We start from the raw sequence: 14,720 nt of genomic DNA, 5'->3' as shown, positions 1-14,720 counted from the left end.
AAAAAGAGCTGGGCATGGAGGTGGGCACCTGTAGTCCCAGCTACTCAGGAGGCTGAGGCAGGAGAATGCCGTGAACCTGGGAGGCGGAGGTTGCAGTGAGCCAAGATAGTGCCACTGCACTCCAGCCTGGGCAACAGAGTGAGACTCCATCTCAAAAAGAAAAGAAAAGAAACAAAAGAAAAGAACAGGAAGCTAAGAAGTCCACACCTTCGTGGGGAAGAAAGGAGAAGTTAGTGTTGACCCTGGCCTCTCACACCACCCCCAAGTCACCTCCAAAAGGCCAGGGCTGTCCCTGAGCTTTTCTGGATATGCTTTGAAACCTTGTTTCCCACGTCCTATACATTTGTACTGGGGAGGCCTCTGTGATTTTTCTTCTTTGGAAATGAGATGGGGGCATGGATGCGGAAAGGATGCTAAGTCTGAGGAACTATGGGACATCCAGAGGGGTTGTCAGGAGGGAGTGGGATCTGCTGGTCTGGAGCTGCCGGAGGAGGTCTGGGCCGGACTGGTGTGAGAGCTGTCAGCACAGAGGCAGGAGCTGCAGCCGGGGATGGACGAGAGCACCATGAGAGATGGAGAGGGCATTTAATGCTGCTGACAGAAATTCCTTCCAATCTGCCTGTGTGCCTGCCTGCTTTGGCACAGGTGCCCCCTTCACCCAGGCTACAGTGAGGAGCTGGCAAGAGCTCTCTGAAGGCTGTGCCCATTCTGGGTCAAGGAGGAGAGAGGTGTGTGTGCTCCCACTCTTCTGCATTCACTGCCCCAGTTCTAGATGCTCCCAACATTTTGATGCCTTTGCTCCCTTCAAACACCCTGTTGGCCCCTCTCTGCCTCCAAAAGGATTCAGGATCCTTAGTTCCACCTTCCCTCCTGCAAAGAAGATGGCCCCGGTGCCATACAGTTTACAGAGGGCTGGCTGCAGGCAGAGAAGGACATTCTGTCAATTCCAGGGTTATTGGGGCCAGGCAGCCCCCTGCGGGTGAGACTTTAAAGCCTAGCCTAGTCCCCAAACCCTGCCACTCAGTAGACATGGCTGCTCCAGAGCCAGTAAAGGAGACTGACTGAAGCCATCTCTGACAATGCTCACAGTGGCAGGGCCACAGCCCAAGCCAAAGGTGCTGGCTGTCGACACTCCCCAGGCTGCCAGCTTTTCAGGGAATAGTGCCCATCCCAGCTGGAGGCTGCATTCTGGGCTCCAGACAGCTCGTACTCAACATCTCAGGTCCGGAACAAGACAGCTACAGCTCCAAAAACACATTCCCACATGAACCAGCCTCAGTACGCAATTCAGGACAACCCAAACCAAAAGGAAGAAAGAGAGTGAAGGGAAGGGGGGGAGGGAGGGAGGGAGGGAGGAAGGAGGCAGGGAGGGAAGAAGGGAAGGAGGGAGGGAAGAAAGAAAGGGGAAAGAGAGAGAAAGCAAGAAGCAAGCAAGAAAGAAAAGGTTGTTTTCCCCAAAGGAAACGGGCTGCAGAGCTGTACCTCTGTTTACCACCTAGTAGCTATAACCTGTCACCAGGTGGCACATTGTAGCTCCTGGGGCCACAGGTGACTCTGGTCAATACTAAAGCCAAAGGCCATTTAGTCCTTTGAACTCTCAGAAGCATTCGATAGTATCAGTCCTCCTTGAAAACCTGTCTTCCTGTGACTCTCTTGGTTCCATACTCTCCGGGTTCTCCTTCCACTCCTCCAGAGGCTTATTCTCAGATGACTTCTGAGTTCCTCTTCCTCTCTCCGCCTCTCGTGTTCCTCAGAGCTCTGATACTGACTCTCTCTCCTCTTCCCATTCTACTGTCTCCCTGAGCAGCACTGTCTGCTCCCGTGGTTTCAGTTACCACCTCCACGCTGACCGTGCTCACATTTTATCTCCAGCCTACAACGTTCACCTGAGCCCCAAGTCTGTAATTCCAATACCTCTATCTGTATATCCTGGGAGACCTCAGGCTTAACATACCTGTACTGGATGTCTTCCATTTGCTCCTTCAGATCTGCTGTCCACCCTTCTCCACCCTGCTTTGCTCCTCAATGAGCTTCCCTGCTGTCCAGCTTCCAGACCCTCCCCAGTGTTCCCTACTCAGTGAGTGCACCAACCTCATCCAGTGACACAGCCAGAAACTTGGGCAATCTCCTAGACTTCTTAAGCTCTGTCATGTCCCTTAAGCATTGGTCACCAAATCCTTAGATCCTGCAGATCCATCCCCTTTCCCTATCCCCAGTGCTGTTCTGCTGAAGTCTTCATAATTTTTTGGATGGTTTATTGCTCATCCTCCTACCTGGTCTCACTGTCTCCAGTCACAACTCCCTCCACTCATTCTCAGCCCTGCAGCCACATAAGTTACCTTCTCTTCACATTAACCGAGTATGAACTGTCATGCATTGGGCTAGTTTCAGGGATTCAGAGACCAGTGAGAAACATGTTTTGCCATCAAGGAAACTATACTTGGAGATGGAAGTAGGGGTAGGGTAGCAAATGAAAGTAAAAGACATCCGGTTAAATTTGGATTTCAGGCCAGGTGTGGTGACTCACGCCTGTAATCCCAGCACTTTGGGAGGCTGAGGTGGGCGGATCACGAGGTCAAGAGACCGAGACCATCCTGGCCAACCCCGTCTCTACTAAAAATATAAAAATTAGCTGGGTGTGGTGGGCACCTGTAGGCCCAGCTACTTGGGAGGCTGAGGCAGGACAATCGCTTGAACCCGGGAGGCGGAGGTTGCAGTGAGCCGAGATCATGCCACTGCACTCCAGCCTGGTGACAAAGTGAGATTCCGTCTCCAAAAAAAAAAAAAAAAAAAAAAAAAAAAGGATTTCAGGTAAACAATAAATACACTTTTTTTTTGAGATAGGGTCTTGTTCTGTCCCTTGGGCTGGAGTGCAGTGGTGCGATCTCAGTTCACTGCAACCTCCACCTCCTGGGCTCAAGCAATCCTCCCACCTCAGCCTCCTAACTAGCTAAGGCTACAGGTGCATTCTACCACGACTGGCTAATTTTTAAATTTTTTTTTTTTTTTTTTTTTTTTTAGTAGAGACAGGCTCTTACTACGTTACCCACGCTCGTCTTGAACTCCTGAGTTCAAGAGATCCTCCCACCTTGGCCTCTCAAAGTGCTCGGATTACAGGTGTGAGTCACCATGCCTGGCCTAAATACTTCTTTTCAGTATGTCCAATGCAATAATTGGGACATACTTATACAAAAAATTTGGCTGGGTGTGGTGGCTCACGCCTATAATCCCAGCACTTTGGGAAGTTGAAACGGGTGGATCACTAGAGCTCAGGAATTAAAGACCAGCCTGGGCAACATAGTGAAACCCTGTCTCTACCAAAAATACAGAAACTTAGCCAGGTGTGGTGACATGCATCTGTCCAGCTATTTGGAGGCTGAGGTGGGAGGATTGCTTGAGCCCGAGGGGTGGAAGTTGCAGAGCCAAAATCACACCACTGCGCTCCAACCTGGGTGACAGAGTAAGACTCCATCTCAAAAAAAAGGCCAGGATCACGCCTGTAATCTCTGCACTTTGGGAGGCTGAGGCTGGCGGATCAGAAGATCGAGACCATCCTGGCTAACATGGTGAAACCCTGTCTCTACTAAAAATACAAAAAATTAGCCAGGCATGGTGGTGGGCGCCTGTAGTCCCACTACTCAGGAGGCTGAGGCAGGAGAACGGCGTGAACCCGGGAGGCGGAGGTTGCAGTGAGCTGAGATAGCACCACTGCGCTCCAGCGTGGGTGACAGAGTGAGACTCCGTCTCAAAAAAAAAAAAAAAAATGTTGTTGATCTGATATTCAAAATTAAATAGGTGGCCAGGTGCCATGGCTCACACCTGTAATCCCAGCACTATGGGAGGCTGAGGCGGGTGAATCACGAGGTCAGGAGTTCGAGACCAGCCTAGCCAATATGGTGAAACCCCGTCTCTACTAAAAATACAAAATTAGCCGGGGATAGTGGCGCGTATGCCTGTAGTCCCAGTTACTCAGTGAGGCTGAGGCAGAAGAACTGCTTGAACCCGGGAGGCAGAGGTTGCAGTGAGCTGTGCCACTGCACTCCAGCCTGGGTGACAGAGCAAGACTCCATCTCAGAAAAAAAATAAGTGTCCTGATTTTTTCTGGCAACCATAGGTGGGGGTAAACAAGTACCCCAGTAGAAGTATGACTGAGGTTATAGGTATGTGTGTCAAGGAGGGGGACGAATCTACAATTACAAAAGAAGAGCAATCAGTTTTTTCCTGGATAGACGCAGAAGAGGAAAAGTCTTTGTGGAAAAGGTGACATTTGCACTGAGTCTTGAAAAACGAGTACGTTTGCACAGGGTGGATTATAGGGTGGATGGGAGGCATGGGACCCAAACTGGTTATTGCTGATTGCCTTTATTTCCTCTCACTTCTACATTTACACTGTTTGTTGTGGCCATGTCCTGTCCTGCCCTGTTGTAGTTCTCAGCCCTGGACAGGAATGGAGTAGAGAGGTGAGGGCCTCTTCCTCGGACTCTCCATCTCAGCCTGAAGACTCTGCTAGTCCTACATTCTTTAGATTTCTTTTTTTTTTTTTTTTTTTTTACTTTTTACTAGCCAGTTCATCACAGCTTCAATTCCCTGTTACAGTTCAAAATTCTTATATTAAACTTTCCCTGCATGCTGACTGTGCGGTGTCTCTCTCCTGACGGCACCCAGAATGACACAGAGCCTTCTCAGCAGAGGAAGTAGCATGACAAAGACAGGGATGTGTGAAACAGCCTGGTGTGCTCCCAGGATTGCCAGCAACTTCCAGTGGACCTGGGGAGGGTCCCCATCAAGACAAAAGGCTGGAGAGATCACAAAGGGCTTTGAATGTTATACCAAGGAGCTCGGCCTTTGCTCTGAAAGAAGCCACTGAAGGGTTTTAAGTGGGCTTGGTTAGAGATGTGTTTCAGATGGATCACTGGCTTCTGTGTCTAGTATGGATGGAAGAGGCAAGGTGGGAGCCAGCTAGAGGTGCCATAGTTAAAGCTGTTCAGGCAACAAGCACAGGTACCTTGAGTTAGGGCAGAAGCAATGTGCAAGGACAGAAGAGACGTGAAGGGCAATAAGAGAGGTGAGGGTTTGCTAAGAAATGGTTTCCAGGTGTCTATCTTTGGGGACTGGTACGGAACCCAGGGGATGTAGTATTTTAGCATGTGATAGGGTTAAGATGTGGGGAAAATGTGAGTTCAGTTTTGTACATGTTCAACTTCAGGTGCTGTGGCAACTTTAGAGGGCCAGGAGGCAGCTGAATATGCAGGTCTGAAACTCAGGACAGTCTGGGCTGGAGAAATCCAAGGAGTCACAGCTTGAAGCCAGGGGAGTGGTGAGATAATGAGGCCTAAGACAAGAAGCAGACACTAAGGAGAACCAACATTCAAGGAACAGGTGGAGGAACAGGGACAGGCCCGTGAAGGAAACCAAACAGGAGTGGTCAGAGTGTTGGGACAAACAAAACCAAACAGAAGAGCGGAGGGAGTGGTCAACAGGGCCAGATGCAGCACAAAAATCAAGCTGCAGCAGAGCCGAAAGCTTCCCATTAGGTTTTCTTGCAACATGGTAGCCTAAGGACTTGGGCTAAACTTCCTGCTGAAAACAACTTTAAATAATAGACTTTATCTGTCTTTAAAGTTAAATGCATCCATAAGCTGGCAAAAACGTAAGAAATGCGCTGAGGCCAAAAAAATAAATGAAAGCAAGAAGCTACAAAGGTAAGCAAAGCTCTATCATTGGCTTTCATCTTGAGGGCAGTTGCCGAACCCAGTGAACCTGATCGTTGGTTTTCAAGGGGTCCCTGAGCTGATGAGAAAGACAAAGCCCAGGGCCCCCTCACCATAGGGAGTCTATTTAGAAACTTCTCCATAAGGCCAGGACCTCAAAGGCCAGTGTATGCCTACACTGTGAGGGGGAATTAGAAAGAAACCTGCCCCTGTCTGACCTAAACTCTCTCCCTCAAACCAGGGGACTACAAAGAAAACTGCCTGCATCCAACCTTGGTACTAAGAAGGGGGAATAATCTCCCCCTGATAATTCTTTTTTTTTTTTTTTTTTTTTTGAGACAGAGTCTCGCTCTGTTGCCCAGGCTGCAATGCAATGGTGTGATCTCAGCTCACTGCAACCTCCACCTCCTGGGTTCAAGAGATTCTCCTGCCTCAGCCTCCCAAGTAGCTGGGACTACAGGTGTCTGCCACCACACCAGGGTAATTTTTGTATTTTTAGTAGAGACGGGGTTTCACCATGTTGGCCAGGCTGGTCTCGAACTCCTGACCTCGTGATCCACCTGCCTTGGCCTCCCAAAGTGCTGGTGGCGTGAGCCACTGCACCCAGCCTCCCCCTGAGAATTCTTAACTACAAGCAGGCAGTCTTCTGGTTTTGCAGACCAAATTCACATGATTTTGGCAGGCTGAAAAACTTCAAAGTGATCATTTAATTTGACATGAACATGGATTGGCAGTGGTTCCAGTTGACCAACAAAAGCTCCCTCTCCCCCTCTGCTGAGTTTTGGGATGTTCCCTCCTGAATCTGCAGACCCCTCCCAGGGTTGCCACAGGTTCTTGCCTCTATAGGTCTACACTTCTTCCTTAGAGAAGAGCCCTTCTGGCTCCCAAAGACTTATCCGCCACTTGGCTCTAAGCTATCCTGCACTAACATCCAAATCTCCTGGAGATCACCTTTGGTCTGGCCTCTGGAAATGCCCCCAACTCTCCCCAGGGCCTACTTCAGTCCATCTGTCCTAAGTAGTGTTTGCAAAGGATGTTCAGGACTCATTGCTGGTGAGACTGGGCTTCTTTCTCTGCCAGATCCCTGGAATCCTCAGGGGTGAGGAGGAGCCCTGGATAGGAAGCAGGAAGAAAACACATACTGACTAAGTTGTGGTCTTTGGGCTGAGCCCCCCACCCCTAAAACCCCCTTAACTAAAATGAGTTTCAGAAGAAGCTAAGGTCTCATTGCTAGAAAGAGGCACAAACAGGTTTCGAACTCAGGACTAAATCCAGAATCTGTGCACTTAAACCCCACTCCCAACACCATCTCCCCTGCCCACCACCACCTCCACCAGTGAAACTGCCAGGAGCACCAGGCCCAAGGTTTTTCCTACCCTAGGCACAGGCCTGGAATCAGTTACTTTATTTTGGCTTTCTATTTCCTCCTTCCAAATTCTCCTGCCTCTCTTTCTTCCTTCAATTTGTCTTTCATATTGCAGACAGATTTTTCTAAAATGCAAATGTAATCATCATAGCTCACTTGAAACCCCATCATGGTTTCATATTGCACTTAGGATAATGTCCAAACTCCTACAAGAATCTATTGCTACCAACTCGTCTTTCCAACCTCATCTCTGTTACTCACACCCTTCCCCACCCCACATATATCCCCTTTAAATGAATATAAATTACTTGCTATTCTTTCTTTCTTTTTTTTGAGACGGAGTCTCGCTCTGTCACCCCGGCTGGAGTGCAGTGGTGTGATCTCAGCTCACTTCAAGCTCCACCTCCCGGGTTCACACCATTCTGCTGCCTCAGCCTCCTGAGTAGCTGGGACTACAGCTGCCCGCCACCAGGCCCGGCTAATTTTTTGTATTTTTAGTAGAGACGGGGTTTCACTGTGTGAGCCAGGATGGTCTCGATCTCCTGACCTCGTGATCCGCCCGCCTCGGCCTCCTAAAGTGCTGGGATTACAGGCGTGAGCCACCGCGCCCGGCCTACTTGCTATTCTTTATTGATGAAGCCTTGCTGAGTGACTGAGAGTCCCACTGGATTTTGCTTACCAGCTAAATGAGCCCCTCTCCTTCCCAGGCTCTCTATTCTTCAAGCTCAGATCAAGTTTCTCTTCTCAGGGAAGCCTTCATGGACCTTCTCAGGCCTCAGCGGCTGCTGTCAATGCCAGCTTCCTCCACTTGAACAAAACTACAGAGCTCTTTGCACTTTTAATTTTTTTCCTCTTCCCTGCTAGGGTAGCTGCCAGGAGTTAATAAACAATAAAATACAACTGGAGGGCTGAGAGGCAGGAACTACCGGGGCCTGTGGCAGACCAGACCTATGGCAGGGTCTGCCACCCTGTCTTTGTGCCAGGGGCAAGATAAGCCTAACTTTCCCCAAGCTCGATTTCCTCATCTCATCTGAAAACGATGAAAAAAAAAATACCCAGCTCAGAGCTACTAAGAAAACTGAACCTAAAGTATGCAAAGTCCTGCTCCTAGCACTTAAATGTAAGCTACTCTTATTCTAGTTACACATAAAGTTACTTCCAAAAACCTTACGAAATTCCCCGAGCACTGTCCATGGTATGTGGTTTCCCGGTTGCTTATTGGGTGGTCCCGAGAGCCAATTTTTTCCTTCCTGAGGCGTGCCAAGTCCCCTCTCCTCTTCTCTGGGTGGTGCTGACGCCTTCTTCCCAGGCTGCACCTTTGCTGGACCGGAGGATGCCCTCGCAGCGGAGCGCCAGAGTCACCAGGCAACCTCCCCAGCTTTCACCCTCTAGCCCGGGCTCCCACCTCCGTCCTCGGACCCCTCGAGTCACGTTCTCCTACTAAGCAGTTGGGTCGCAGCGCCCCGCGCCGGTCTGACCCGGAACGCCTGCTGGCCGCGGTAGGCCGAGGACAGGCGGGGCTCTGCAGGTCCCCAACCCACGTGCTCCCGGCCTCCTCCGCAGGGCGCCGCCTTCCGGCTAGGCGCAACATGGACTACATTTCCCAGGGTGAACAGCGGCGGGGCCTAGACTCGGCGGGGGCCTGGGGTGGCGTGCCGCTCCACCGCCTGCTCAGGGGAGCGCGGGCTGGCGCGAGGACAGGGCTAAGGACCCGGAATGAGTTTCCGCGCAGTTCCGCTGGGCCGTGCCGGGCGGTGCCGGGCCGTGCCGAGCCAGAACTGGCGAGAGTGGGGGCCTGAGTTGCGGTGCCGGGGACAGGCGCTCGGGGCAGCCCGCGCCTTGCCGAGGTCCCTGCCCCGTCCCGGCCGGGCGGGCTTGTCTGTCAGTCACTGGGGCGGAGGCAGCGGCGGTAGCTGGGCTGTAGCCGGGCGGTGAGAACAGCGCGGGCCAGGCCGAACGGAAGGGACCTGCCACAGCCCCTCAACTCCACGGACACTTCGCCCCAGACTCGCGGAGCTGCATCTCCGCGCTTCGTCGGACGCCTCCGTAACCACGAAGGGCTCTCTCCCCCGTGACCCTCCAGCCCCATGACCTCTTCATAGCACCCGAGAGCTCACCCAGGCGAGGGTGTTGTGGGTACAGGCCATCGACCTTGTGACCCCTCAAGAGCCAGGGACTCGGTTTCCCCGCAGGCCTCCCTCCCCAGTGACTCCCTCCACACAGATTCTGGGGACAGAGCTGTTACCTACCACTAGGATCCCCGCTTGAGAGCTCCTCATTGACGGCTCCCTCCTCGGAGTCCCCTTCACTGGGTCTCCTAAGAGCACCCCTTTTGGTCTCTGGCAAGCCTCCCACCCCAAACGAGGTGGGGAGGCCTCGGCAGCCATGCCCGCCCTGGGCTCCCCCTCACCCCACCACTCCCTGGGCACCCAAGCCGGGGTCTAGCAGGGGGCCAGCAGCCAAGGGGCTGGGGCAGGAGACAGATCAGGGCCCACCTCCCTGCCAGGGAGGGAGCAAAGATGGAGCGGCGGGAGGAGCAGCCGGGGGCTGCAGGGGCTGGAGCAGCACCAGCCTTGGACTTCACTGTGGAGAACGTGGAGAAGGTATGAGGGCTCTGGGGTGGGCACTCCAGTGACAGAGCAGAAGTTCTGGGGACTGTCACTAATGGCAGAGCTCAGGCCTGGGCTGGGTGCCCGCTGGTATGGTGCCCCCAGAGCACCTGGCATTTGCTGTCTTTCTGGGCAGGCAGTATTGCAGTGCCCTAATGGGCTATTTTTGTCTTTCCTTACAGGCAGGTCCCCTGTGGACAGATACTCTAGGGTCTTGGGATGGTCCCTTTAGGGTGCTGTGACTTAGCCTCCCATCCAGACTGGCTATTTTCCAGCTCCATGGGAACTGCATGAGCAGTGCAGTAGGAAACTGGGAACCTAGGAGACCTGCAGCTCAGGCTCCTGGAATTATCCTGATGCCAAACCATCCTGAACCTGATTTTGTTGAGCCAAGGGCTCAGAAAATGATGTGGAACTAAAACAATCTGGGTTGTTTCGACTCTTTGGAGAAGGATCCTTCCTTTATTGGATGGAAGCCAGACCAGTCCTGAGCAGACAGGCCTGGGGCTGTCTCCCTTTGTTTTGTGCTGAGTCCAAGGGTCCTGGCCCAGCTGGGAGCCTTACAGGGCTCCTCCCTACTCACCTGCCCACATAGCTCCCTGCCATGGCCCTCCCAGGCTCCCCCACTACCCAGCCCATCTTTCTGAACTGCCTCCTTAGTTCTTTTCTGTATCTGCTCCCTACAACCTGAAATGCAGGAATGCATACACCCTGGGATGAATGGGGAGATGGGGCTCCCTTACTTGAAAGCAGGGAATGATTGCAGATGCTCACTTGTTGTCCTTAACCCCCATTTGCCATAACAAACAATGAGGATGCATCTCTTCTGTCTGCTTTGGCATCCCTGAGGGGCCAAACAAGGGCCAATGGCCGTAACTGGCTGTCAGGGGTACGAATAGAGCTAAGCCTACTTGGATGGAGCCTGATTAAGGGTCAGGGTCCTGGCCACACTCTCCCACCCCTTGGAGCAGGGCAGTGTTGGCATGGTGGCGCACTGTTCCATGTGCTATTGGGAGATAAATCTCACTGTTTTCTTACTTGATAAAGTCCCATTGGAATTGAGACCCTGGGTATCTGCTAGTGGAGAACACTAGGCGAGGTGTTTGCCAGGGCTGCAGCTATGGCCAGGGCTTCTCTGGATCAGTTGGTTGGACATGTGCCCTCTGAGGAGTGTTCTCACCCTCCCCTCCAGCATATCTGTGCCCCAGGGCTGCCTGGCAAAAGTCTTAGTCCTGCTCTGATTTCACACTGGCTTTGGTGCCAGCATCTGGAGTGACCTAGGGATGATCCTGGGGGAGCTGAAAGGAGCTCTTGGAGTTGATGGGAGCAGCTGTGCCTGGGAGGGTCAAGTCCCCTCAAGCTGTTCCATGCCCTTCTCAGACTTAGCTTCATCCCTGCAAAGCTGTTCCTTCCACCTGGGCCTTGCCATCGAGTGCCTCCCCTTTGGGGAGATCAGCTTCCTCTTTTTTCGCTTTCCTGTGGAGATTCCCTCTCTGAACCCATAATGTTTTGCTGTAAGGAGAAGAGGATATGGTAGAGCATGAACAAGGTTCAGGCTCTCAAGATATCAGCAGGACCCCAGGCCCAGGAAACACTGCAGAGCCCTGAGCTCTCCCTGCTCAGCCCCCCAGTCAGGGAGAGGGAGCACCCTTGCAGGACCAAGTCACGCCTCTGTTCTGGGCTCTGGCAGGATCCAGAGTGGCCAGCACCTGCTCAGTCCTGTGCTGTCCTGCAGGCGCTGCACCAGCTCTACTATGACCCCAACATTGAGAACAAGAACCTGGCTCAGAAGTGGCTGATGCAGGCCCAGGTCTCCCCACAGGCCTGGCACTTCAGCTGGCAGCTACTGCAGCCTGACAAGGTACCAGAGATCCAGTACTTTGGGGCCAGTGCTCTTCACATCAAGATCTCTCGCTACTGGAGTGACATCCCCACTGACCAGTATGAAAGCCTAAAGGCACAGCTCTTCACCCAGATCACCCGCTTTGCCAGTGGCTCCAAGATTGTACTGACTCGGCTGTGCGTGGCACTGGCCTCACTGGCTCTCAGCATGATGCCTGACGCTTGGCCATGTGCTGTGGCAGATATGGTACGACTCTTCCAGGCTGAGGACTCACCAGTGGATGGCCAGGGCCGCTGCCTAGCCCTGCTAGAGCTACTGACAGTGCTGCCTGAGGAGTTCCAGACCAGCCGCCTACCCCAGTACCGCAAAGGGCTGGTGCGGACCAGCCTGGCGGTGGAATGTGGGGCTGTCTTCCCGCTGCTGGAGCAACTGCTACAGCAGCCCAGCTCACCCAGCTGTGTGCGTCAGAAGGTGCTCAAGTGTTTCTCCAGCTGGGTGCAGCTGGAGGTGCCACTGCAGGACTGTGAGGCGCTCATTCAGGCTGCCTTCGCTGCTCTGCAGGACTCGGAGCTCTTTGACAGCAGCGTGGAGGCCATTGTGAATGCCATCTCACAGCCTGATGCCCAGAGGTGAGCTAGTCCCCACAGCCTCTTGGGCCAGCCACACATCCATCCATCCATCTGTTCAATGAACATTAATCGAATGTGTACTGATACCTGGTCCTGTGCTGGAGATACAGCAAGGAACCAAAGAAGACATGGTCCCTGTCCTCATGGTTCAGACAGGGAGGCAGACATTAAACAACTAATTATCAGTTATTCAATTAAAATATTTGGCTCCCTTTTCCTTCTCTCAACTAGTCACCAAGTCCTGGCTGTTCTCCTCGTGACCACTTTGCGAATCTATTTTTTTTTCCATTTCCATTGCTACCACCTTAGTCCAAGCTGTCATCGTCTCTCTCCCCAGATTACTGTAGAGCTTGTCCTCACTCTTACACCTTTCATTGTCCCAGCAGCCAGAGTGATCTTTTGACAATGGGGATCTAATCTTTCTGATCAGAAGCCTTCAGTGGCTTCTCAATGCTCTTAGGTTAAAGCTCAGAATCCTTAATGTGACTCATAAAGGTGCTGCGCAGTGTGGCATCACCAGCCTCATCTCATGCTACTCTCCTTGCTCTCTACACTCTCACACAGTTTCTTTAATTCCTTGAATGTCCCATGTTCCTTTCAGCCTCTGGCTCATCACATGTACTTGACACCTTGCCTCAGCTTAAACTTCATTTCCATAGGGAAGTCCTCAATGGATTCTTAAGGCTAAGTTTGATCTCTCTTATATTACCTCAGAGCTCCCAATATTTTTCCTTCTTAACCCATAACATGATTTCTCTCACCTCTGTGAGGACAGGGACTCTGTCATTTTACTTTGTCACATTGTGCTTGGCACATAGTAGCATCTGATGTTTTTTGAATGGAGGAAAGTAGGAGTTGCCTGAGTTAGGAGGGGTGGGGATGGAAGGGATTGGGGGAGGAGGGTGGAGTGTTCTAGGCTTTAGGAACCACAGCAGCTGCAAAGACTTGTGGGCAGCATCATGATATACTTAAGGACCCTAAAGAATTGAGTGTAGTGAAGTGTTTGTTTGGCAGATGTTCATTGAGCATGTCCTGTTTTGGGCCTTGTGCTGAGCTCTGGGAGCACAGAGACAAATCCTTTAGCTTCAGTCTCTCCGGAGCTCACAGTCTAGTGGACACATGAATGGCAAGTACAATCAACATGATGAATCCTCTGATGGAGAATACAGGGGCCTTGAAGAACCCAGAGGAGGCTTTCATTGAGTCTGAGGGCTGTGAAAGGATTCCCAGAGGAAGTGACAACCCAGCTGTGTAAGAGTTAGCCAGATGGAAGTGATGGATAGGGAGGACATTCCAGACAGATGGAAGAGCCCAAGCAAGGGAAGGGTGAAAGCCCAGAGGGTCTGGTGATCTGTAAATCATTAGGTGTGATTAGACAGCAGGATTTAAGGGCCAGAGTTATAGAAGACCTGGGCCCAGATCATGCAGGACCTTGGCCAAGTTTAAGATTTTGATCTTCATCCTGAAGATGATATAAAGATATTAAAGGATTTTAAGCAGAGAAAATGGCCGACTGAGACTTTTGGTATGAGCCGGATTAGAAAAAGTGAGTTTGGAGGCCTTGACACTGACATTTCAGAGATGGGGCTTTGGGACCCTTGGCAGAATTGGAAGGGAAAACCATTGAAAGAGATTTCATGGAACAGTGGCTAACGACTCAAGCCTTGGCGTTAGTCATATCTAAATTTGAATCCCAGATTGTTCACTTACTAGATTTGAATTCTTGGATAAGCCATTCTTAAGCCTCAGTTTCCTCATCAATAAAATGGGGATGATCATATCAACCCCACAGAGTTGTAAAGGTTTAAATAGGATAATGTGCATAAGTCCTGCCCCTGGTGTTCGGTAAAGAGTATTTTGACTCCTTGAGTAATGGGAGTTCTTTTGTGGTCTCTGCTGGGGTTGGGATAGTCAGAAGCATGCATTTGTACGTTTGGGTTATTCATACATTACATGTTTTAAAATGGGAACTGTGCGCCTATGTTCTTCCTGTATACTTTATGTGATGGTAATGATACTGTTAATGGTTAATGGTAACTGTTTGTTTATTTGTTTATTTATTTATTTTGAGACAGAGTCTCACTCTGTCACCCAGGCTGGTGTGCAGTGGCACAATCTCGGCTCACTGCAGCCTCCGCCTCCCGAGTTCGAGCGATTCTCTTGCCTCAGCCTCCAGAGTAGCTGGGATTACAGGCGTGCATCACCACACCTGGCTAATTTTTGCATTTTTAGTAGAAACGGGTTATTGCCATGTTGGCCAGGCTGGTCTTGAACTCCTGACCTCAGGTAATACACCTGCCTCGGCCTCCCAAAGTGCTGGGATTACAGGCATGAGCCACCATGCCTGGCCAACTGTTTATTTTTTAAAAGAGAAACATAGTTACTATTAAATGGATTAAGGCCGTTTACTTTTAGAATTGGTCGTAAGAAGTAGAACCGGAATCACGTGATAGAAAGTGGGCCTAATTGTTCAGTGGCTAAATTTGAAAAGGAGTTGGTTTCATATATATATATATGTGTGTGTGTGTGTGTGTGTGTATACATATACACACACACACACAC

General features: G+C 51.2%; 1 protein-coding gene and 1 long non-coding RNA gene across 2 annotated transcripts in view; one reads left to right on the top strand and one right to left on the bottom strand.

The window, feature by feature from the left end:
• Positions 1-6,398: 6,398 nt before the first annotated feature.
• On the bottom strand, positions 6,399-8,632 carry LOC111548819. The gene is made up of 2 exons (XR_002733522.1): positions 8,249-8,632; positions 6,399-6,823 (listed from the first exon to the last, which is right to left on the bottom strand). It is a non-coding gene; the product is annotated as an uncharacterized LOC111548819 (long non-coding RNA).
• A 164-nt stretch (positions 8,633-8,796) lies between these two features.
• The window catches only part of IPO13 (importin 13), a 21,317-nt gene continuing 15,393 nt past the window's right edge, over positions 8,797-14,720 (top strand). The window contains exons 1-2 of the mRNA XM_023221377.2: positions 8,797-9,680; positions 11,422-12,158. Of these exons, the coding sequence (XP_023077145.1) occupies positions 9,597-9,680; positions 11,422-12,158 (821 nt within the window). The 5' untranslated portion in view covers positions 8,797-9,596. The remainder of the gene's footprint in view (positions 9,681-11,421; positions 12,159-14,720) is intronic.

This window comes from Piliocolobus tephrosceles, chromosome 1 (genome assembly GCF_002776525.5).
Source record: "Piliocolobus tephrosceles isolate RC106 chromosome 1, ASM277652v3, whole genome shotgun sequence".
Classification (NCBI taxonomy): Eukaryota; Metazoa; Chordata; class Mammalia; order Primates; family Cercopithecidae; genus Piliocolobus; species Piliocolobus tephrosceles.
Note: the sequence above shows the minus strand (reverse complement) of the source record. Positions and strands in the feature narration are given on the sequence as shown.